The sequence below is a fragment of the Protomyctophum parallelum genome (assembly GCF_964188405.1).
Source record: "Protomyctophum parallelum genome assembly, chromosome: 2".
NCBI lineage: Eukaryota > Metazoa > Chordata > Actinopteri > Myctophiformes > Myctophidae > Protomyctophum > Protomyctophum parallelum.
This window is the reverse complement of record NC_139699.1, coordinates 42,128,534-42,152,722: the sequence shown is the minus strand read 5'-3', so window position 1 is coordinate 42,152,722 and position 24,189 is coordinate 42,128,534. Positions and strand designations below refer to the sequence as shown.

Genomic DNA, 24,189 nt, shown 5'->3' with positions numbered 1-24,189 from the left:
TAATCATATCTCTCATATATTTGCCCTACATTATAATGAATGTGGGCTGGTATAGTAAGCTATTAAGCTATAACTCTATGGGGGGGCTGGACTATGTAATTATGGGGTTGGACCACCGATAGCCTATTGTGTTATTTTGGACCGTCTCTCGTCAGGACTGGAGTCAAATAAGAAGCAGCACCCGGATGTTCCGTCCTGAATTGACTCAATCGAACAATAATGAAACATCCTTCCAGATGAAATGTGATATCATATTCATATCATAATCATAATGATACGCACACCACGTCAATAAACATGCGGCTGTTTGTGCTGTGTAAGTAACACTGACAGGATAGAATGGAGGACGATCTGGCTTCGGAAGACGATATCTGTAAGTGTGAGATTTATTATGCGTTTGGTTTGACTGGAACTATAAGCATTCTTCTTTGTAATGTCTGACTGTTCTGAATGAAGTGAACGGCTCAGCGCGAATCCGTTAGTTAGACTAGTATGCTATTACTTATTATTATTTTATGAAATAGGCGTGACATATAGCCTAAATGTTCTGATTGTTTGATTTCTATAGGAATTTAGCCAACATTTCCTTTTTGGAAAGAAAGGAAAAACAAGGAGTCTGTGACTCCTGCAGCCAATATTGATCAGGCAGCAGGCTAACCTCAGTCAAGTTAATGCAATTCATTATACACTAATAGGGCAGAGCTATAATCAATAGCCCTGGCCTGATTGATTGATTGATTGATTGATTGATTTATTGATTGCATACTTCATTAACAGTTTGCAGGGGGTATCACATGGGAAGTATATATATTATATACAGTTCAATACGATATTCTATTAAATAGGATTTATAACCCAATAAAGCACTATACTATGTTTGTTCATACTGTATGTAGATACTCAATTCACCCTGTTCTATACTAAATACATGTAAGCCTATACCAATGTGAGCTGAATATTGCTGCTCTTGGTGGAGATTAAAATAATGTGCATGACAGTATCAGGCTTCATTTAGCATGTTTGCCCCCGGGCTGGTTAAACTTGTCGGGTTGAGTTGAGACAAACATCATCAGCAAACAGTAGGCCAGTTCAGAAACATTTAATGATGCTGTCAGCGGGCAGGGCACTGCCTGGGCTCTGTCATGAAGGACATTTAATACCTATACACAATGAATTCATGATGAATTATGCTGAAATAATGCTTAAAGGACCACTTCACCACTTTTCAACCAATCTTCATATAATAGGTCCCCACTAATAATTATGATAAAATGGCACAATTTTTTTCCTACTCGGTCTGTGTCTCATAGGAGGAGGGCTGTGGGCAGTTCAGAAACCCGTCCACCAGTGACATCATCGTTAGGCCGATTTTATTTTTCAATACTTTTTTACAAAAATGTTTAGATTGAATCAATCAATCAACAGGGCTGAAGTGGGTACTGCATGTTTTGTAATAATAATCAAAGTAACTACGGTAATAAATAAAGTTTTCAAATAAATGTATAGTGGAGTAAAAGTACAATATTTGCCTCTGAGATGCAGTGGATTAGAAGTAAAAGTAGGCCTATTGGAAACTGGAAATACTCAAGTAAAGTACAAATACCTCAAAAAGTACAGTACTTGAGTAAATGTGCTTAGTTACTTTACACCACTGAGTAGTAGCAACAGCAGCAGGGGAAAGCATGTGGCATCTAACAATCGTATATGACATGAAACTACAATAAAACAACAGAATGTGAATCAATAAACATATATAGTGCAGGCAGTAAAGTGGGGTCTATGATGCAGCCATAAGCCCAGGATTTATCGAGGGGGTTCCAAATGGACCCTTTAACAGGCCTGTAACTCAAGAGTGTACAAATGGAACCAACTTATTTGGTTAATCCGTTTGTACACTCCCTGGGGGGAAATTAAACATTTTCAGAACCAGTGAAGTAGGGTTCCCATTGAAAATAGTCAGATTTGATGGGGTGTGGGAGGGGACCCCCACCCTGACGCCAATGTTCCAATCGCGATCACCGGATAATCAGAATTGCCCTCTGAACATCGGAGAATAGTTCAAAACCACGGACAGCGGCGTAGTTTTCGAGAAAAGAGCGTGCAAAGGCTGCGACTAAAACAGGAGCTATATGGAGGTGGAGCCCTGACAACGGTGCATAGCAACCGGAGCGGTTCCAAAAATAAAACAGAGAGGCAATGTTATAGCGATATCAAATGCCTTAAGACGAGCCCACTCGTCAAAAATTAATTTATCAGGACAAGTATACCTGTCAACGGGATCAAATGTGTTAAAATGGGTCATTACACCCCTAGTATAGGGACTGACCCATGCTCTCTGTCTGTCTGTCTGTCTGTCTGTCTGTCTGTCTGTCTGTCTGTCTGTCTGTCTGTCTGTCTGTCTGTCTGTCTGTCTGTCTGTCTGTCTGTCTGTCTGTCTGTCTGTCTGTCTGTCTGTCTATGCAGTGCTTCGCTCAGAGCAGGACTTCCACGATGCAGCAAAGAGAAACGACGTTGACAAGATGCAGGAACTGATGAAGAAAGGTGTCAACGTCAAAGCAAAGAATAAAGTGAGTTTACTGATTACTATTAAAGGTTGGGCGATATGCCAAGTTTTCCCTATCGCCCATCGGCAAAATCGCAGATCCAGATGGACGATATATTCGTGTTATAAAATAAATGTGAGAACAGCTCACTGCCGGTCGTGAGTCGCAAAAAAAAGCAGATCTACAAGCTCTCAAGGCGTCGTGGAGATCCGTCTGTTTTTGCAGCGCCGGTGTCAGGGTAACAAAATAAGATATATTACAGGCGGAGATGAAGTGAAGTTGAATCGGACAAGGAGAAAACATCACCATCAGCCTTGGTGTGGTTGTTGTTGGCTTGTTGCAATGCTAACGCTTTGTCGCTCCACGTCTATTCATTTTTTAAATTAATTTGTTTCCTCCGACTTGGGTTGTGATGAGACACGAGACAGCAGTGTGCCAATATTATTTATTCTGGTGTGACTATATTATTTAACTGGGTCCAGACTGGAGTGAGCCTATAATATTTATTCTGGTGTGACTGTATATTATTTACTGGGTCTGGAGTGACAGACGTAAACAACATGTAGCCTGCAGTAACTAAAGGACAAGGGGGTTTCCACCGGGAGCTATTGCTGGTTTGCTGGCCCAAATTGATTCACATTTTGCTCACACTTGAATTTTAGATAAGTTTGAGTATTATTTTGCTAAATAAAAAATAAAATAAAATCGCCTAATAAAGATATTCGGCGATGGACTCATCCAATCCACGATTGCCGATATATTCGTATCGTCACCCAACCCTACCACACACAACACAGAGCAAAGAATAAAGTGAGTTTACTGAGGGTGGCTGGGGGAGTGTTCTCTCTACTGCGTCATAACAGGTGGGGTTGGCAAATAAACACCCGTTTATCATACATCATCATGATGTAACATGTCTATTTGCTCAGACACATATGATGTAAATTCTACATTCAGACTAGAATGGATTTAATTTTCTCATGCACGCACGCGCGCACGCACGCACGCACGCACGCACGCACGCACGCACGCACGCACACACACACACACACACACACACACACACACACACACACACACACACACACACACACACACACACACACACACACACACACACAGCATCATTGGAAAACAGCCTTCCAGCCAATCAGCAGTGCTTTTGTTAGTGACTGAGCAGCAGTGGCGTGCACAGACATTTAGAGGGGCAGGTGCTCAAGTGAAAAAAAGGGCACCTTGTGCAGCGCATTTTGGGACGGGAACCCATTTTGGTGCTTTAGATATTGCTTTAGATATTGAAAAATAATATAATATAAATCTACAAGCTCATAGCGCACCACCGAGTGGCGCGCTACGAGCTTGTAGGTCTGCTATTTATTTTTTTATCGAAGAACCACTGACATAGAAACATAGCTTTAGATTGTGGGGGCCTAAATAATATAGTAGAAGCGTTTTTTATCAAGATTTGATCAATGTCACCATGGTCCACACACTAAAAATTAAGAAAAAAATAATAATAAATATATATATATATTTTAGCACATTGTCAAAAGGGCAGGGGGTGCTCTAGCACCCCCTAGTGTCTATCTGTGCACGCCACTGCTGAGCAGAAAGGAAACAGTCTCCATGTTGTCCATGGAAACAGGATATGACAATATGACTGGAAACAGGAAATCACATAATGACTCCACAACAGAACACAACATCCAACACGGCTGAAAGCCCTGGTGTTAATCCTGTCTGCCTGCCTGTCTGCCTGTCTGTCTGCCTGTCTGCCTGCCTGTCTGCCTGTTTCTCTCTCAGATAGACCGTAAAGCTCTCCACTGGGCAGCTGGAGCCGGGAACGTCCAGGCACTTCGTTTCCTGCTGGACCATGACAGAGACGTGGATGAAGTAGACAGTGTAATGGTCTCACACGCACGCACGCACGCACGCACGCACGCACGCACGCACGCACGCACGCACGCACGCACGCACGCACGCACACACGCACGCACACACACGCACGCATGCACACACACACGCACGCACGCACGCACGCACGCACGCACACACGCACGCACACACACGCACACAAGCACGCACGCACACAAGCACGCACGCACACACGCACGCACACGCACACGCACACACGCACGCACGCACGCACACACACACACACACACACACACACACACACACACACACACACACACACACACTAAGGCTGTCCCAGAACATTCGGGGTTCGAATGTTCGCTCGTTAGGGTTGGCACTCGAATCTTAATTAATGGGCTTGAACCATTATTATTTTTTATTTCGTTTTTATTATTAAATAATTTATTATTATTATTATTTTACTCGAAAATATGCGATATGCATAATAAGTGTACTATGTTCATGTTGTGTTTACAATAATTTGAAAGTCCTGCATGACAGCAGAAGAGACAAACACAGTGACACACACACACTCAATGCGCTTCTGAGAGTAGCCTACACTGGTGGAACAAATTAATGAAAGAGAGACAGCTAACGAGCAAGCTACACTCTCGTTTTAGCTGCCTGCCAGCAAGCTTAAGCCCAACACACACCGGGTGCGCAGCGACGCGGCACAGGCGTTGCCGCGCGGTAACGCCTGGAAAATAGAACTGGTTTCTATCGGAGCGTCAGGTGAGGCGTCAACGCGTGTCGGACTCCGCCGGTGTGGGATAGGTTAATTGAAAATAACGGAGGCGGCTGTTTTGACGCGCGGCGGTCACAGACGGTGTGTGTAGCCCTTTACAGAGACATTGGGAAGCATTTTTGGTCTAACAAAAAATATGGACAGTCGTACAGGTACTCACAATTACCATGTTTTGGGGGCTGCTTGAGAATTCATTCAACTCATGGCTCATTTTTATGGAATGATGAGCTCGCATATCAGCTGTTTTTCGCGCGCGGAGCACATGTCAGAGCCACTTGACGCTCTGTGTGTGTGTGTGTGTATGTGCGTGCGTGTGTGTGTTGGGAGAGACGAGCGATAGGCGAGTTCTTTAAGCAGCGTAGAAGTGCCATTAATGACGGTAAAGCACGAACCTATTGTGCTTATACAACAGTTACCCTTAGAAAACACATTAACTCAATTTCATTATAACATATATAATATTATTGGAGAATTGTTGTACATATTGCATAGGTTTCTTGAGGTATGTCATGGATGTATTATTGGTTGTTGTATGGTGTAGCATTGCAGAGTAAATTTGTTTCTGCTTCTTGGCCAGTTCCCACTTGAAAAAGAGACTCAGTCTCAATGTGTTTAACTTTTTTCTGGTTAAATAAAGGTGAAATAATATTTGCTAAATAAATTAATAATAATAGTAAAATACGACCGGAAATGTCCCTAGAAAATCGCTAGCCTAGCAACCCTCTCTGGGAGAGGAGTGAGACTCAACCCTCTCTGGGAGAGGAGTGAGACTCAACCCTCTCTGGGAGAGGAGTGAGACTCAACCCTCTCTGGGAGAGGAGTGAGACTCAACCCTCTCTGGGAGAGGAGTGAGACTCCAAACGTCCATTTAGATTTGAACTGGTATTGTTTAACAGGCTGCTACATCATGATGTTGTAGCCTATACACGTGAGATTCACACACACCTTTTAATTCTCCGTTTCCCACCCAGTTTGGAATGAACGCGCTGCTCCTGGCGTCCTGGTTCGGTCACCTGAAGGTCCTGCAGATGCTTGTGTCCAGCGGCGCACAGCTCAGCTGCCAAAACAAAGTACGCTCTGCATTCTACACAACTACAGCACCGTTCCACGCATGTGCGTGCGTGCGTGCAAAATCATGTACGAACTCTGCTGTCCCAGCATGCAGTTCCTCACCATCCCTTCAACCACTTCATGTAGGGCAGAAAGGCCAGGTCAAAGGTCAAACACACTGGCAGCATTCCAGAGCCCTTCCCCGTAAACAGCGGGTGTAAAGGTACATAAGAGTAAAACTTATTTTTGTATTGGCTTCCTTACAGTCACAGACAATGCAGCGTCATAGATAAGCATAACATTCAAAACAACAAAAACAAAGCAAGCACAGCAAACAAACAAATGGACAGAATAAAGAGTGCAAGAAAGACATGGTAATACATCAGATACATAAAAATAAAAATAGTCGTAAGCTAAGAACCTATAACAGTGGAATATCTATATAATGAAACTAAGCGTATATAGTATTGAGTGCTATGTCTACATGAAATGTTATCTAAGTTACATAAGTTGAGCCTTTGCATACACCTGTAGGGTCATCGGGGCTAGGGCCTAACGCCAGGGCTCCACTGGGCGCGTTTGGGCGCGTTGCATCACGCGTGCGTGCGTCAAAAAACTAACCGGTTCAATTTTATGGTGACGGAGACGCGACGCAACGCAGGCAGTGGAGCCACCCTCCATTGATTAAAAGGGCACATTCCCGACGCTGACGTTGATGGAGACGCAGACGCGACGCAGACGCGCCCAGTGGAGCCCTGGCGTAAGAAGGCCCCTATAATCGATACCCAACTGATGGTGCATGGTATTTTCAATCGACGCCGGCTACAGGCAAAGACAAAGACCACAGACTTGAACATCACAGAAGTACTCTTTGCAGATGACCGTGCTCTCTTAGAACACACACACACACACACACACACACACACACACACACACCGTATGGACTCACCATAAGCCTCAAGAAGACATAAGTACTCTATACCAAGCCAGCCTCCACCCCGTGGAGAGTACAAGCCACCATCCATCACCATTGACACTCTACCTGTAGAAGTGCAGTGAAGCAGTTCACAATTCACATACATACTTGAGGCAGTGTCATGTCAAAATGATGCTTCAGTCAATCACAAAAGCCATTGATGTGTGTGTGTGTGTGTGTGTGTGTGTGTGTGTGTGTGTGTGTGTGTGTGTGTGTGTGTGTGTGTGTGTGTGTGTGACAGAACTGTCTGAGCATGCTCCACTGTGCCTTCCTGCGATGCCACATTTTAGCTGTGTGTGTGTGTGTGTGTGTGTGTGTGTGTGTGTGTGTGTGTGTGTGTGTGTGTGTGTGTGTGCATGCGTGTGACAGAATGGTCTGAGCATGCTCCACTGTGCGTCTCAACGAGGCCACATTTAAACCGTGTGTGTGTGTGTGTGTGTGTGTGTGTGTGTGTGTGTGTGTGTGTGTGTCAGAACGGTCTGAGCATGCTCCACTGTGCGTCTCAACGAGGTCACATCAGAGTGTTGGAGTTCATCATGGAGGATCTGGAGGATGTGCACATGGACAGAGTGGACAAGGTGTGCACACACCCACACACACACACAAAATTTGGCATCGACCGGGTTAACGGTGGCCGAGATTAGCTGCTCACGGACACACACACGGACGGACACACACACGGACGGACACACGGACGGACACACGGACGGACGGACGGAGTGCAAAACATACTCTCCCCCCATGCCTTCGGCCTGATGGAGACAATTAAGTTGTATCTACAAGGAACGAAGTACTAAGTAAGAAAAAAAATAACTAGCTGGTGAGAGGTGAGAGGCCTTCTTTACTGACTGTTAGTCTACACACAGGTCATCCCTGCAACTAGGGATAATGGTTGCAAGGAGTACGTTGCAAGGCGATGTACAATATTACAGTACACTATTTCCCCCTGAGATGTAGAGCAGTAGAAGTAAATGTACTGACAGTTGGAAATACATTATAAGGACACAGAGTCCCCTGCCTGCTTCCCACTCTGAAACTCTGACATGGTGTTCATTGTGTGCTTTTGACCTCCATGCCATCTGGACATCCCACTGTGGCTTTCCATTGGTTGCCTCTATAGAGGACAGGTTTTCAATGTGTCGGCTGGGGTTCCATATTTTGGGCACGTCATTAACCCATTCTGACCTGAGATCAGATTCATACGAGGTTTCCACTGAACACACACTGGTCTGATTAATTCAAAAAAAAAATTAAGCTATATTCTGTAATGGGGGGGGGGGGGTGTCCGCAGCCAGAAGCTGTGGCTATTTGGGGGTCCTTCCTTGTTGGCATGGAAATGTTTGGGAGGCCTGAGTAAGAGAAATGGTCTGTATTAATTTCCCAAGGGACAGGCATTCCCAGGTTTTCAGCCAACAGAGAAAATATCCCCAGGAACCAAACTCACAAAAATACATAATGGCTGGTTTTGAAAATGTGAAGAATTATTATGTAAATGTATTATTAATCATATTATCAAAAACGTTTAGGGAAAACAGGTTAAAAAAGGGATATTTAAATTCATGAGGGATATCGTGGGCCATGCATGATGACATGCATGGCCCAGATGACATTCTCACAACACTCACTCTGTGAACCATGTTGTCGTTTCTGTGTAAATGTTACCCACTCTGCTCAGATGGGGAAGACAGCCTTCCACCTGGCAGCCGAGCACGGACAACTGGAAGTGGTGGACTTCCTTATTGGAATGGCCTGTACCCACGGCCTAAAAGACAATGTAAATATGAATAACTTCCTTATTGGAATGGGCTGTATACCCACGGCCTAAAAGACAATGTAAATATGAATAACTTCCTTATTGGAATGGGCTGTATACCCACGGCCTAAAAGACAATGTAAATATGAATAACTTCCTTATTGGAATGGGCTGTACCCATTCCATACCCCTATGTAAAGGTGTGTGAATGTCTGTGTGAATGGGTAAATGTAATGCACAATCTATGTAAAGGTGTATAAATGTGTGTGTGAATGGGTAAATGTAATGCACAATCTATGTAAAGGTGTATAAATGTGTGTGAATGGGTGAATGTAATGCACAATCTATGTAAAGGTGTATAAATGTGTGTGAATGGGTGAACGTAGTGCACAATCTAAGGTGTATAAATGTGTGTGTGAATGGGTGAATGTAATGCACAATCTATGTAAAGGTGTTAATAAATATTCTCTGCTGGTTGTTGGATGTGAGCTGATCCCCAAGTTTCTCCGGTCAGATAGAGCATATGTGACACCAAGGTATATTTCAACAGAATAGTAGTTTATTGTCAGCCATGGTTTATTGGTCAACAAGGACACACAGCTGCAGAGAAATGAGTGGTGTTGTGGGGTACTCAGTACTCAATGAGAGCTGCAGGTTCTGCATTGCATGTTGCCTGTGTGAAGGCTGGAGACTGAGTGATAGGGCTGTGGCGTGAGTGATGGCTTATATAGGGCACACCTAAACTGTGATTGGTCATTGAGTTGAGTGGTGTGATGGCAAACACCTGTGTCATTGTGGATGCAGGGAATGGGAAATGTCCACCAGAGGCTGCCATTCTGACAGCATGGATATAATTCACAACAGGTGTATAAATGTGTGTATGAATGGGTGAATGTAATGCACAATCTATGTAAAGCACCTTGTTAGAAAACGCTATAAATGCACCATTTACCATTTATTACGACACACACATAATATAATCTTTGTAACTTTGTAACTGGGATACAGGAAGAGAACACTGCCCTGCATCTGGCAGCGAAGCATGGACACACTGACTTACTACAGAAGATCCTGGACACTGGGATAGACATTGATGACAGGAACATTGTGAGTGGAGTGAACTGGTGTTCCTCTACATGTTAACCCATTTAGACCGTAGGACGTGTGGAAACGTCATAGCTAATCCAACCGACGGATTGCTAGGACGTGTACGCATTTTCATTGATATTGGCAAAAGTCTTCTGACACTGTTTTTGTTTTTTTAACAACATCTTACGGAGATTTCTTTGTTATTTCTTTCATATTAATTACTATAGTCCTACTAGACACCAGGGAATTACATGATCTGGCCACAACAGATCACAGGATCTATTGAAGCTTTAGTGCTTTTTCCGGTTTTATCCTCGTAGCAGATTTTGTATTTACCTGTACTTTCGTTGAAATGCAACCATGTGAACCTGGTGGACTTCCTTATTGGAATGGGCTGTATACCCATGGCCTAAAAGACAATGTAAATATGAATAACTTCCTTATTGGAATGGGCTGTATACCCATGGCCTAAAAGACAATGTAAATATTAATAACTTCCTTATTGGAATGGGCTGTATACCCACGGCCTAAAAGACAATGTAAATATTAATAACTTCCTTATTGGAATGGGCTGTATACCCACGGCCTAAAAGACAATGTAAATATTAATAATTGTCTTATTGGAATGGGCTGTATACCCATGGCCTAAAAGACAATGTAAATATTAATAACTTCCTTATTGGAATGGGCTGTATACCCATGGCCTAAAAGACAATGTAAATATTAATAACTTCCTTATTGGAATGGGCTGTATACCCACGGCCTAAAAGACAATGTAAATATTAATAATTGTCTTATTGGAATGGGCTGTATACCCACGGCCTAAAAGACAATGTAAATATTAAACATTTTCCTATTAGAATGGGCTGTACCCATGTACGGCCCATTCCAATGAACAATCTGGAGTTAAGAGGTTTCTTCCCGACAGCAGAGATATACAGTACTTAGTTCAGATGTAGAACACTTGGAAGGAACTGCCAAGTATATGAACTTTTCTGTTGTTTTTCAGGACGGACTCACAGCCTTGCACTTTGCAGCTGAAGGAGATCACTATGACAGTGTCACACTGCTGGTGGAGTCATGTTGCAACATCAATGCATTAACCAATGTGAGGATCGTTTCTTTTTACACCAGTGGTTTTCAACCAGTGGTCCTTGAGGGGGTTCCAGGTGGTCCCTATAGCTAAATGATGGAGAGTTGGTAACCAAATGGACCCTTATTAGATCTTTAACTTATGAGTGTAAAACGAAACCAAATGGACCCGTTTCATTTTACACTCTCAAGAGTTAAATTATGTTAAACATCTGCATTAGTTAATTAATTTACAAGAAAAGTCTACACAATTAGAGAATGTAGAAGAATTTTTATTTTGATCAACGTTTGCCTGTTATCTCTCCTAATGGTACCAACATCAATACAGCATGGAATTGTGGACAAAATATTATCCAACAATAACAAAATATTCTCTAGGCTTGGGTCTGAGAGGTTAAATGTTATCAAATGGTGGTCAGTCAGTGCCTCAAATGGCGAAAAGAATAATGCGCCTTGATATGAAAATGGTTGAAAACCACAGATTTACACTGCTGTACTGAATAGAAATATATCCACGAAAGACATGCAACGACAGATATATTTATAATAACTATAACATTATGCATAAATATTTCTAATCGCTTTCAAATTGTGCGATTGCTTTGAAGAGTTTGGGTTATTGTCAGCCGTCATATCATCGTTTTTCATGTCCATAGACTCGAAGACCTTAAAAATGTTCGCTCTGAAAGAATATATAATATTCAAAGATTTGCATTACATTTTCATGATATTTTTTAATTAGCAGACCTAAAAGTTCATAGCGCGGCACTCGGTGCCGCGCTATGAGCTTGTAGATCTGCTATTTTTCAACAGCTAAAGCCCAAAATTGATTAAGAGTGTCATGCTAAATGCCTACATTGTGAATGATAAATTGTGTGTCTGCAGAAGAACAAGAACGCTCTACATTACGTGGCTCAGCATGGCTTTGTCAGACTGGCTGTTTTACTGCTGGAGGCTCACATCAACACTGACACTGTAGACACTGTGAGTACAACACACGCACGCATGCATGCACACACGCATGCACGCACGCACACACGCACGCACGCACGCACGCACGCTGTAGACACTGTGAGTAGAACACACGCATGCATGCATGCACACACGCACGCATGCACGCACGCACGCACGCACGCACGCACGCACGCACGCACAACACACGCACGCACGCATGCATGCACACACGCACGCACGCACGCACGCACGCACGCACGCACGCACGCACGCTGTAGACACTGAGTAGAATGTGACGTAACTGATTCTGTCCTAGTTTAGCAGTAGCTGGTGACTAGGCTATATCAAACTATATGAAAAACAGGCCATTCATTTTTCCCACAAAATATTTATATTGATTAATATTTCTATTGATCACCGGGATCCTGGTGAATCATGACCATAAAACCTTTCATTCTGTAATTTCTTTTTTTAATTAAATAAAGAAAGAAAGAACACAGCTAACAAAGGGTTATTTTTCACAATTAATGGCCTATTTTTGAGTGGAACCTCAAAATGTCCGGCACTGTCTGCTATGCCTGCCTTTAGCTTTAATAATATGTCTGTATGAGACATTGTAGAGAATAAGGCATTAACTGCCTGTGTTGTTTAATGTGATTAATTTCCTCTATATCAGCTAAACACGGCGGCGCTCCACACAGCTGTCTCAAACAACCACCCTGATCTGGTGCGCTTGCTCATCGACGCTGACTGTGACCTGGACATCTCTGACAACGTGGGTACACGTTTCCGTGTCAGGGGGATGATGTTTTATGTAACACGGTCCACTTCACTGTCACTTTACTTCATTTCAATGTGCATTTGATTTCAAACTAGAAAAAGTGCCCTTCTGGGCACAGGTCTCCACCAGGATAGGAATGTAGGACATTGCAGCTTGCCTTCATCTGGTGGTTGGATAAAAGGGCAACAAAAGTAAACTAGGGAGTTGGCATACAAAGTTATCCACAGATCCGTGCAGTTAGAGGTAAAAACACTTTTCGGCCAGTTATAGCGCCACCTTGAGGCTGAGTTGAAATTGTTGGCAATGTGGCATTTCTTCCTCGGCCTAGTGGGAATGTGCGTGCACAATTTCACGGAAATCACGCGTGTGTTCATGATTTGCAGCATTTTGTTTGAAACTGAGCACTCCTGTGAACTTTGGAAGCCAATCTTAACCAATCAGGATGGAGTCTGAGAAATCTGAAAGACCCGTTTCGTTGAGACTGTGTACCAATTCGCGCGATGTTTGAACAAAATCTGTAGGTGTACTGTGCAAAAACTTGTTTTGCACAAAGCGGCCTCCTGGTGGCGCTAGGCCGTTCTGGAAAGTTTGGGGCAGAGGTTCATCGTTGGCATCCAGGGAGTGTGTGTGCAAAATTTGGCATCGACCGGGTTAACGTTGGCCGAGATTAGCTGCTCACGGACACACACACGGACGGACACACGGACGGACGGAGTGCAAAACATACTCTCCCCCCATGCCTTCGGCTGGTGGAGACAATGACCGGCAAAGTTGGAGAGTCTATTTTAGGTGCTCTGGTTTGATGATTAGTAATGTGTCCCGGAAATCTAAATGTATTTCACGGTAGGACTATACATCAGGGGTGCACGCACGTTTTTGACTTGAGAACTACTTTCAAATTGACCGGCTCAATTATAAGATCTACCCACCATTGCTGCAAATAGTTTAACATTTTACCTTTTTGTACATTAAAATTGTGGGTTTGAGCTGACAGGCCATTTTTGATGCCAATCAATCAAGTCAACTTAATTCAAGTGCCAGATGCTTTTATAAATGTAATGTATATTTAAATGATATATTTTTAGGGGCATCATGTGGTCTACTATCTGCACAGCCTTTGTGATCTACTGGTAGATCACAATCTACCTTTTGGGCAGCCCTGGCCTACATTTACATTTAATTTAGTTTTTGCCCTAAAGAAAATCTGCTTCATAGCTCTATACTAGACGCCTTTGGCAAGCAGATAGATAGGGACTGGCATGTGTCAGTGTCACGTGATATTCCTTCCTCCCCACACCCTCATAGAGACAGCAGACTGCCTTGCACATCGGGAAGCATTCCTTTTCGGGTTTATGATCTGGTCTGGAGGAGATGAAAATGTACGTCACTCATGTTGTAGTCACTGGTTTGTACTAGTCATCAGGCTGGAAACCACAACCCGGAATAAGAACTATACCCAAAATAATTCTTTGTGATCATAATAAAAGCCTTGATGTGGCGTAGTTTTGCTGATTTTTTAAATAAATATAAATGTGAGTGTACTTTCCAGAGACTATTTAGCGTCTGTATACCTTTGTTATCACACAGGGAAATTATATTTTATTGGGTAGGCCCTAAATCTTTCTTTTTAGTTTTACTTACATTTTTATCCCACAATTGTGCAACCCATTCTTTTCACCCAGTGTCCATTATTGTCTCCACCAGGCCGAAGGCATGGGGGGAGAGTATGTTTTGCACTCCGTCTGTCCGTGTGTCTGTCCGTCCGTGTGTGTGTCCGTGAGCAGCTAATCTCGGCCACCGTTAACCCGGTCGATGCCAAATTTTGCACACACACTCCCTGGATGCCAACGATGAACCTCTGCCCCAAACTTTCCAGAACGGCCTGTTATAGCGCCACCAGGAGGCCGCTTTGTGCAAAACAAGTTTTTGCACAGTACACCTACAGATTTTGTCCAAACATCGCGCAAATTGGTACACAGTCTCTCTAGAGCCAATCAACGAAACCGGTCTTTCAGATTTCTCACACTCCATCCTGATTGGTTAAGATTGGCTTCCAAAGTTCACAGGAGTGCTCAGTTTCAAACAAAATGCTGCAAATCATGAACACATCGCATGATTTCCGTGAAATTGTGCACCCACATTCCCACTAGGCCGAGGACGAAATGCCACATGAACAAATTTCAACTCAGCCTCAAGGTGGCGCTATAACTGGCCGAAAAGTGTTTTTACCTCAAACTGCACGGATCCCTAGAGGCCAAGGAAAAACCTTTGCCTGGAATTTTTCACATCTGCTCACCTGTGCCCAGAAGGGCACTTTTTATCTAATGTAATCCTGGGCTCTATACACTCTATACACTCTATACACGCGGCCGTTGCTCTGCCATCCGGAGAGCAAAGGAGTGACCTCATGCTTCCTTCTATGCATGAGGAGTCCAAGCCGCTTCTTTTCACCTGACAGGGGTGTAGTTTCCCCGGTATAGGACGTAGTGCGTGGAAGGAAGGCGTTATTCCAACCAGTTCCTTTCCCCTCCAACAGGCGCCCGGCCCTAAAATTATGATCGCATGAAGGGAATTATTTTGGGTATAGTTATTCTGGTTGTCTGTTTCCTGCCTGATGACTACAAACCAGTGACTATACATCATGACCCAAGATATCATCTGCTGCCGACCGGCGATTTAGTAACACGGACCAGGCTTTCCTCCGAGGTGGAAAGCCCGGTGACGCAGCACAGTGCGATGTGCATGGCATGTGTCACGTGATATTCCTTCCCCTCCCTCACAGAGACAGCAGACGGCCTTGCACATCGCAGCAGAGTTCGGACGCCAGGATGTGGCTGAGATGATCCTCACTGCTGGAGTCAACCTCAATCTGGTCGACAAGGTATAGGCTACTATAGCTCACACACCGGACAATCTCCTAATCATCTTCAATCTAATCAATCTTCTGCATCATTCACTGCAGCCATTACTCTGTAGGCCTACGACATTATAATGTAAAATACATATTTGTTTAGACAGAAATAACACATTTTTGGAGAAGATCATTGGGCGCGCCTTACCCTTTATCCCTAAACTTCTTTGCCATATTTTACTATCTTGAAAAACATTTAAAAATTTTACATTGACATGTTGTGTGCTTGTAGATCGGCTATTTGAACTATTTTAAAATGTTTTTTCAAAATAGTAAAAAATGGCAAATAAGTTTAGGGAAAGGGGGTAAGGGGTGGCACAATATATAGCCCATAATCTTCCCATCACTTAATGACAGTGGAAAACTTCCTGGCTAAACAGTACACTACGACAGGGGTTCTCAACCCGTGGGTTGCTGGGGGGTCGCCAAATTATTTTGGGGAGGTCCCAAAATTATAAAAAAGTGAATGGCTGGAAAATGGAAATGAAGAGTTTACATAGTACACATAGAGTACATGCATACACTTTCCTTAATGATTATATCTGATTTCAGTATTTATTTATGATATATTTTCTCTATTATTAAGGTTATTTTTGCAGTCAGTTTGTATTGGGGGTGGGTAGGGGGGCAGGGCGGGGGTCCCGAGACATGGCCAAAGCATTTCCGGGGGTCCCCCCAGCCAAAAAACGTCCCTAGCTGCCCTACGACACTTTTGACTTTTTTTTACTTCCACAGCAGGGGAAAACCTCCCTGGAGGTAGCAGCGAGAGGCGGCCATGTCCTCCTGGTCGACATGATCCTCAAAGCAGATCGCTTTTACAAATGGGAAAAGGCAAGTCCGCTGATCTTATAGCCTCATCATCACACAGTCAGTGCCTGATTGTGTTGATTCTTGTTTCAGAAAAATGCTGCAAATCTTTGAATACATGTTCTTTCACAGTGAACGTTTTTTACTCAAATCTTAGCTTCTGGATGGGTCCCTGGAAAAACATATTTTCAGGTGGGGGGGTGGTGGTGGTGGGGGGGGTTCTGCGGCCAAATACATATCATTCTGGGGGTCCTTCACATGAAAAAGTATAAGAACCACTGACATAGAAACATATAGGTTTTTCAGCTAAACCGTTCACCTTTTGTTCTCGTCTTGTGTGATCCCAGGAGCACATGGGCAGTGAGCAGGACTGGTGGGAGGGAGGCAGACAGCTGAGCTTCAAGCAGGACCACCATGGCGAAACGCAGCACCTGCGCTCTGTGCTGTACGGTCTGGCGACCAGGCAGCTCTGTCGAGGGGAGTGGAAGCTCCTGGCGCAGCACTGGGGCTTCACCGACGCTCACATACGAGCCATCGAACAGCAGTGGACAGGTGGGTGGAAGCTCCTTTGCACCAGGGACGTGCAGAGAGTGTTAGAGAGGCAGGGGCTGAAATCCCGTTAAGAGGGCACTTTTGGACAAAAAATGCGAAAATAGCAGATCTGCAAGCTCTGAACGCGTCGCGCTGCGACGTGTTGAGAGCTTGTAGATCAGCTATTTTCGGGCCGCAACCCAGCACTCTTTAGCTAGTGGAGATGCGGTGTAATGACATGGATTTCTAAACAAATTTGTTCAATGCGAAATACTGTGTTCACGTTCAGAGACTTCGGGAAAAAAAGCTATTCTCCTGAATGCTGCCTTAATTCCGGCATGGCATGTAAAGAAGGAGTGGCATTTGCATGTCTTTCACCATGTAGTAAATGTTGCATTCGTGGTCTGGAAAGGGCAGTTGTTTTTAGAGACGGGTAAAAGGGCAGGGGCTGAAGCACCCTTTGATGTCTATGTCTGCACGTCCCTGTCAGGCGCACCGACGCCAGACACTTAAGAGACACCGATAGACAGATACAGAAAACTCCATATTGGCAAAAAATAAAACTGTACGTTTGTGTGTTTGTGTGCTTGTGCGTTTGTGTGTTTGTGCGTTAGTAGAATGCGGTTCTTTGGTGCGCATTAGGATTCGATTGAGCCTTCACACCTGCCAAGCGAAGCGCACTTTCCGACAATGTGCAGCAGGATTTGTTTTAATTGCAGTAAAGCTTTCTGGTGAGAATAGGCTAACACTCTCTGCACGTCCCTGTTGCATTGTATTCCAGGTACAAAGAGCTTCAGAGACCATGGTCATCGGTTGCTGCTCATCTGGCTCCACGGGGTGGTGACGTCAGGGGAGAACCCCATCAAAGGCCTCTATGAAGGGCTGGCCCAAATCTCACGGACTGACCTGGCAGGTGAGTGGACCCAACTCACCTGGACTGTGCCAATTGTTCATTAATTCATCCGGACTGTGACAGTTAAAATATGATTATTTTGGGGGGAGGGGGGTTATGAGAACCAATATAAGACATGTAGACATATGGGCGGGGGGGGGGGGGTCTCTCTTCCCCTCCCCCTGGCCAGCTGGGGAGCCTGATGGAGGGGAAAGGAACTGGTTGGAATAACGTGTTCCTTCCACGCGCTACGTCCAACCAGGGAAACTCTCCCCTATCAGGTGAAAAGAAGCAGCTTGGACTCCTCTTGAATAGAAGGAAGCATGAGGTGAGTCCGTTGCTCTCCCCAGGTTGGCAGAGGAATTAAGTGTAGCGCCCAGGATTACATTCGATAATTGACGACACTGGGTGAAAAGATGGGTTGCAAAAATCATGGGATAAAAATTACATTTTAAATAGTTGTTTCCTTTAATCCACCAGAAAGCATCCGGCAGAAGGCCAACTCAGCAGACACCAGCTCTCCCAAAAAATGCTCTACGATGTGAACAACACTGTAAGAAATGCTCTACGACATGAACAACACTGTAAGAAACGCTCTACGACGTGAACAACACTGTAAGAAACGCTCTACGATGTGAACAACACTGTAAGAAATGCTCTACGACGTGAACAACACTGTAAGAAACGCTCTACGATGTGAACAACACTGTAAGAAACGCTCTACGATGTGAACAACACTGTAAGAAATGCTCTACGATGTGAACAACACTGTAAGAAATGCTCTACGATGTGAACAACACTGTAAGAAATTCTACGATGTGAACAACACTGTAAGAAATGCTCTACGACGTGAACAACACTGTAAGAAACGCTCTACGATGTGAACAACACTGTAAGAAACGCTCTACGATGTGAACAACACTGTAAGAAACGCTCTACGATGTGAACAACACTGTAAGAAACGCTCTACGATGTGAACAACACTGTAAGAAACGCTCTACGATGTGAACAACACTGTAAGAAACGCTCTACGATGTGAACAACACTGTAAGAAATGCTCTACGATGTGAACAACACTGTAAGAAATGCTCTACGTCTACGATGTGAACAACACTGTAAGAAACGCTCTACGACGTGAACAACACTGTAAGAAATTCTCTACGACGTGAACAACACTGTAAGAAATGCTCTACGACGTGAACAACACTGTAAGAAATGCTCTACGATGTGAACAACACTGTAAGAAATTCTCTATGACGTGAACAACACTGTAAGAAATGCTCTACGACGTGAACAACACTGTAAGAAACGCTCTACGACGTGAACAACACTGTAAGAAACGCTCTACGATGTGAACAACACTGTAAGAAATGCTCTACGATGTGAACAACACTGTAAGAAATGCTCTACGACGTGAACAACACTGTAAGAAATGCTCTACGTCTACGATGTGAACAACACTGTAAGAAACGCTCTACGATGTGAACAACACTGTAAGAAACGCTCTACGATGTGAACAACACTGTAAGAAATGCTCTACGACGTGAACAACACTGTAAGAAATTCTCTACGATGTGAACAACACTGTAAGAAATGCTCTACGATGTGAACAACACTGTAAGAAACGCTCTACGATGTGAACAACACTGTAAGAAATGCTCTACGATGTGAACAACACTGTAAGAAATTCTCTACGACGTGAACAACACTGTAAGAAATGCTCTACGATGTGAACAACACTGTAAGAAATGCTCTACGACGTGAACAACACTGTAAGAAATGCTCTACGATGTGAACAACACTGTAAGAAATTCTCTACGACGTGAACAACACTGTAAGAAATGCTCTACGATGTGAACAACACTGTAAGAAATGCTCTACGATGTGAACAACACTGTAAGAAATTCTCTACGACGTGAACAACACTGTAAGAAATGCTCTACGATGTGAACAACACTGTAAGAAATGCTCTACGATGTGAACAACACTGTAAGAAATGCTCTACGACGTGAACAACACTGTAAGAAATTCTCTACGATGTGAACAACACTGTAAGAAATGCTCTACGACGTGAACAACACTGTAAGAAACGCTCTACGATGTGAACAACACTGTAAGAAACGCTCTACGATGTGAACAACACTGTAAGAAATGCTCTACGACGTGAACAACACTAAGAAATTCTCTACGATGTGAACAACACTTTAAGAAATGCTCTACGCCGGTGTGAACAACACTGTAAGAAATGCTCTACAACGTGAACAACACTGTAAGAAATTCTCTACGATGTGAACAACACTGTAAGAAATGCTCTACGCCAATTTGAGAACACAAGATACAGCACTTCAATGCACAACTATATCTGAGCCAATTAATGGAAACCATGTGAATCAAAGGCATAAACTTTGTTGCAAGTCTGTTATTTCTGTTGTAATTGTTTCCGTACCTTGAAATGTACAAATAGATAGTGATGACAACAAAAGATTTTTAAATATTTCCCCTGTGCTGTATCTCCATTTCAAAGGGCTTTATTGACCAGCAGTGGAAAAAAGTACTCACTAGTTATACTTAAGTAAAAGTATCAATACTGCAATGTATCTGTTACAACTATGTAAAAGTCCAGAATTCAACATTTATACTTGAGTAAAAGTACAAAAGTATTGTCTTCAAGTTCACAAATGTATACAAATCTTTTGAAAATAGCAGATCTACAAGCTCACAATGCGTCGCAAGTCTGCTATTTTCAATTGGCCAAAATGTATATAGGGCTGAAGTGGTTGATGCTACAAAGTAACTAAAGTTTTCAAGTAGCCTACAATATTTGGACCTGAGATGTAGTGGAGTAGAAGTAAAAGTATTGGAAATTGGAAATATTCAATTCAACTACAGTAGGCCTACAAATACATCTAAATTGTACTTGATTAAGTACCATACTTAAGTAAATGTACTTGCTTTCCACCACTGTTACTGACACACACCTGCAGCAGATTATTGGGCAACACCATCATGGCTACTCAGGTGTTCCTCAACCTTTCCTGAACAGGATGAGTACAACTGAACTTTTATTTTATTTTTTGCATATAACAGCTGTGATACTTTATTTACACAAAGTAACACAAATCGAACGTTTAGGATTTGTATAACAGACCGTGTATTACAAGGTAAATACACTCTGTTGCTAACTGTTGCCATTATTTTGGGCTTTGCAGACTCGGCTACCGAGAAGAGGGCGAACTATGTTTGCTATTTAGATTTTGTCTTGAACTCCCAGACCCAGTTCAGACGTACTGCTTGATTTAATATACCGTAACACTACACTGTACAACAGGAGAGCGTGCCAAGTTGTTTGACATCTTGTGTGCGTGTGCATGCATGTGCCTGTGCGTGCGTGTGTGTGCGTCTATGGGACCAGGGATATATTTTGGGTTGGGGTTACTTACTATGTGTGCGTGAGCATTTATGTGTGTGTGCGTGTGTGTGTACTGTGTACTCGTGTCTCTGAGACCCGGGATATCTTGGCGTGGGGTACTTACTATGTGGTGGAAGATGCATGTGGGGAACACAAACCCTGGTGTGTGAACACAGGTTGTATAATTACCTTGTGTTGCCTAATCGGCCTCATATAGCTCTTGGTTGGGTCCCCCCGAACAGTGCAATAATGTTGTTTTCTAAATTTTGTAATTGTGGTTTGATAAGTGCATAATATCAATAAAACAGGGAAAACATTTGCAATGTCGTTATATAATTTTACTTTTTTTTCTTCATATTAGAAGAGCCAGTCTGATGGATATTATGTAACAGTACTTGTTGTGGGTCAGAGTTTTTGCGTGATTTACTGATTTTTCACTGAATGAGACAGTTTAGGACAAGGGTTTTCAACTGATTGTGAACGAGGGACCACCACCCTGACTTCAACCTGGGGACCACCGTTGTGTTGGGTGGGGCTAAGCTTAGTGCTTTCGTAATGCTTACTACTATGCATCCCATACACTTCTATTCTAACTCCCTTTTTCTGTTGAATTTCTTGACCTCCGTCTTGTCAGTAAATTACTACATGGGCGGTCATCGAGGTCACCAGGGTATTCAGATTATGCCAGGAACCCACCATAAGAGAAGATTTGTACGGCTCTAGCAGTGATTCTCAACCCATTTAATTTCAAGGACCCACAGTTTGACATGCATTAGTCTACGGACCCCCATTTAATGGCATTTCTATCTCTGTCTAGGACCCCCAATTTATATTGTAAAATCAAAGTGAATTCAACTCTGAGAGTGTACACATGGAAGCAAATGGACCCTAACAGGTCCAATTGGTTCCATATGTACACTCTCAGTTACAGACCCATAAGTGTACACTCTCAGAGTTACGTAGGGTCCATTTGGTTTAATTTAGCTGGGGACCCCCTGGAACTCCCTCAAGGACCCCTGGGAACCACTGATGTAGATTATGATCTGGGACTCAGTGATCAGTTACAGTATTACAGTATGTCAGGCCCGTGAGTGACACATCTATTGAGAATACCCCGACAGCGAGGGCTCATTTTAATATTTGCCCTAGAACGGTTATATGAGTGAGCGGCTGGATGGGAACCGCAAGGTTCCCAGTTCGATCCCGGACTGTGTGGAAGTGTCTATATGTCTATGCTTTGGATAAAAGCGCGATATAAATGCACCATTTACCATAAAAGTATTTGATTAAAAAAATTAATCAGACCAGTCTTTGAGTTTGAGTTTGTACAAGCCCTCCTCCCTGGCCTGTGTGTGTCTGTGTTAGGCTGTGCAACAGTGACACTTGCTGGTGAACAAAGGCTATATATTTTCATGCTCGGACACAGGGACAGACCCAGGGAGACACACTTAAGCCAAATTCCAATACCCAACATCTCGGCCACTCGCACACTCACACTCGGTCACTCCAGCATGGCAAAATTATGGTGAAATTGGCGACATGCCAAAATATGTGACCATCTTGTGGACTTCACATAACTTACATGGAAATCTTTAAATATGTGGCCTAAATACCGCAGTGCTAATGAACAAACTGCAACAATTTACATTCAGACACTAACATCATGTGATTGTCAACACGATTGTCACATATTTCAGAAGGTCACCAATTTCACTGTAACACCACCATGCTGGAGTGAGCGAGTGTGAGTGAGCGAGTGGGCGAGATTTTGGGTATTGGCAATTGGCTATAGCCGTCTATAGACCGATTCCGTAGCTGGTCTCATGGTCGCAGCCATTTGAGCCATTGAGTAATGGTTGAGACGAAGCAGTGAAAGATACATAACGCCAGTGTACTTTATACCTCATACTTTAAATGCTTAGTATGAGGTATAAAATACAGCAGCTTTGTGTTCATAAAACAGAAAGATTTGGTATTGGGTAAGACTGGCGATATGCATCATTCCCTGCTTCGTCTCAACCATTACTCAATGGCTCTGGTCTCAGCCACCGTGGTGGATATTAGACATTCCGTTTTATTTTATGTTTTATGTTGCCACTACTGTTGGAGCAGCCATAAACTACACAGGTTCATCTCAATGTTCTGGGCATCTTTGTAATGTTAGTGTTAGTAAAAAAGCAGGTAAAGGAGTAAAGTTTAAGGCAAACTAACATCAGTCACTCTGCCGTTCACTGTAGTGGAAGAGGTGCGCCTGGTGAGGGTTTTATCGCCGCAGCTACGTCGAGTCCGCCTACAGGAAATACGTAGGCTGTGACCATGAAACCGCTACGGAATCGGTCTATAGGAGTGGTTGCACCACTCAAAAAACACAGCTACCATCACCGCAGCATCCTATATATTTACCTTTGATAACTGAGAGGGCTGGATAGGAACCGGAAAGATTCCCAGTTCGATCCCTGTGGGCTCCCCCAGAGTTCGTGTCTAAACTGTCTAATGTAAAACGCTTTGGATAAAAGCACTATATAAATGCACCATTTATAAATGCATCATTTACCATCAAAAATCTTATGATATTTAGTAGACTAAAACTAGACAAACACTAAAACATTCCAGGTGACTAAAATGTGACTGAAACTAAATTAAAACTATTGAGACTATGACTACCGGTAAATCTAAAATCTAAATTTGCTGCCAAAAACAACAGTTAGTAAAGAACGTCAAACAACTCTTGCGCCAGCC

General features: G+C 43.3%; 1 protein-coding gene across 1 annotated transcript; it reads left to right on the top strand.

Annotated features, from left to right (window-relative positions):
• The first annotated feature begins 252 nt into the window (after positions 1-252).
• Positions 253-18,647, top strand: ankdd1a (ankyrin repeat and death domain containing 1A). The gene is made up of 15 exons (XM_083793948.1): positions 253-373; positions 2,464-2,567; positions 4,347-4,445; positions 6,177-6,275; positions 7,705-7,809; positions 8,907-9,005; positions 9,993-10,091; positions 11,083-11,181; positions 12,051-12,149; positions 12,796-12,894; positions 15,683-15,781; positions 16,547-16,642; positions 16,966-17,170; positions 17,931-18,062; positions 18,522-18,647. Exons 1-15 carry the CDS (start codon positions 340-342, stop codon positions 18,584-18,586), a joined length of 1,533 nt encoding a protein of 510 aa, XP_083650074.1. The 5' UTR covers positions 253-339; the 3' UTR covers positions 18,587-18,647.
• Positions 18,648-24,189: the final 5,542 nt, after the last annotated feature.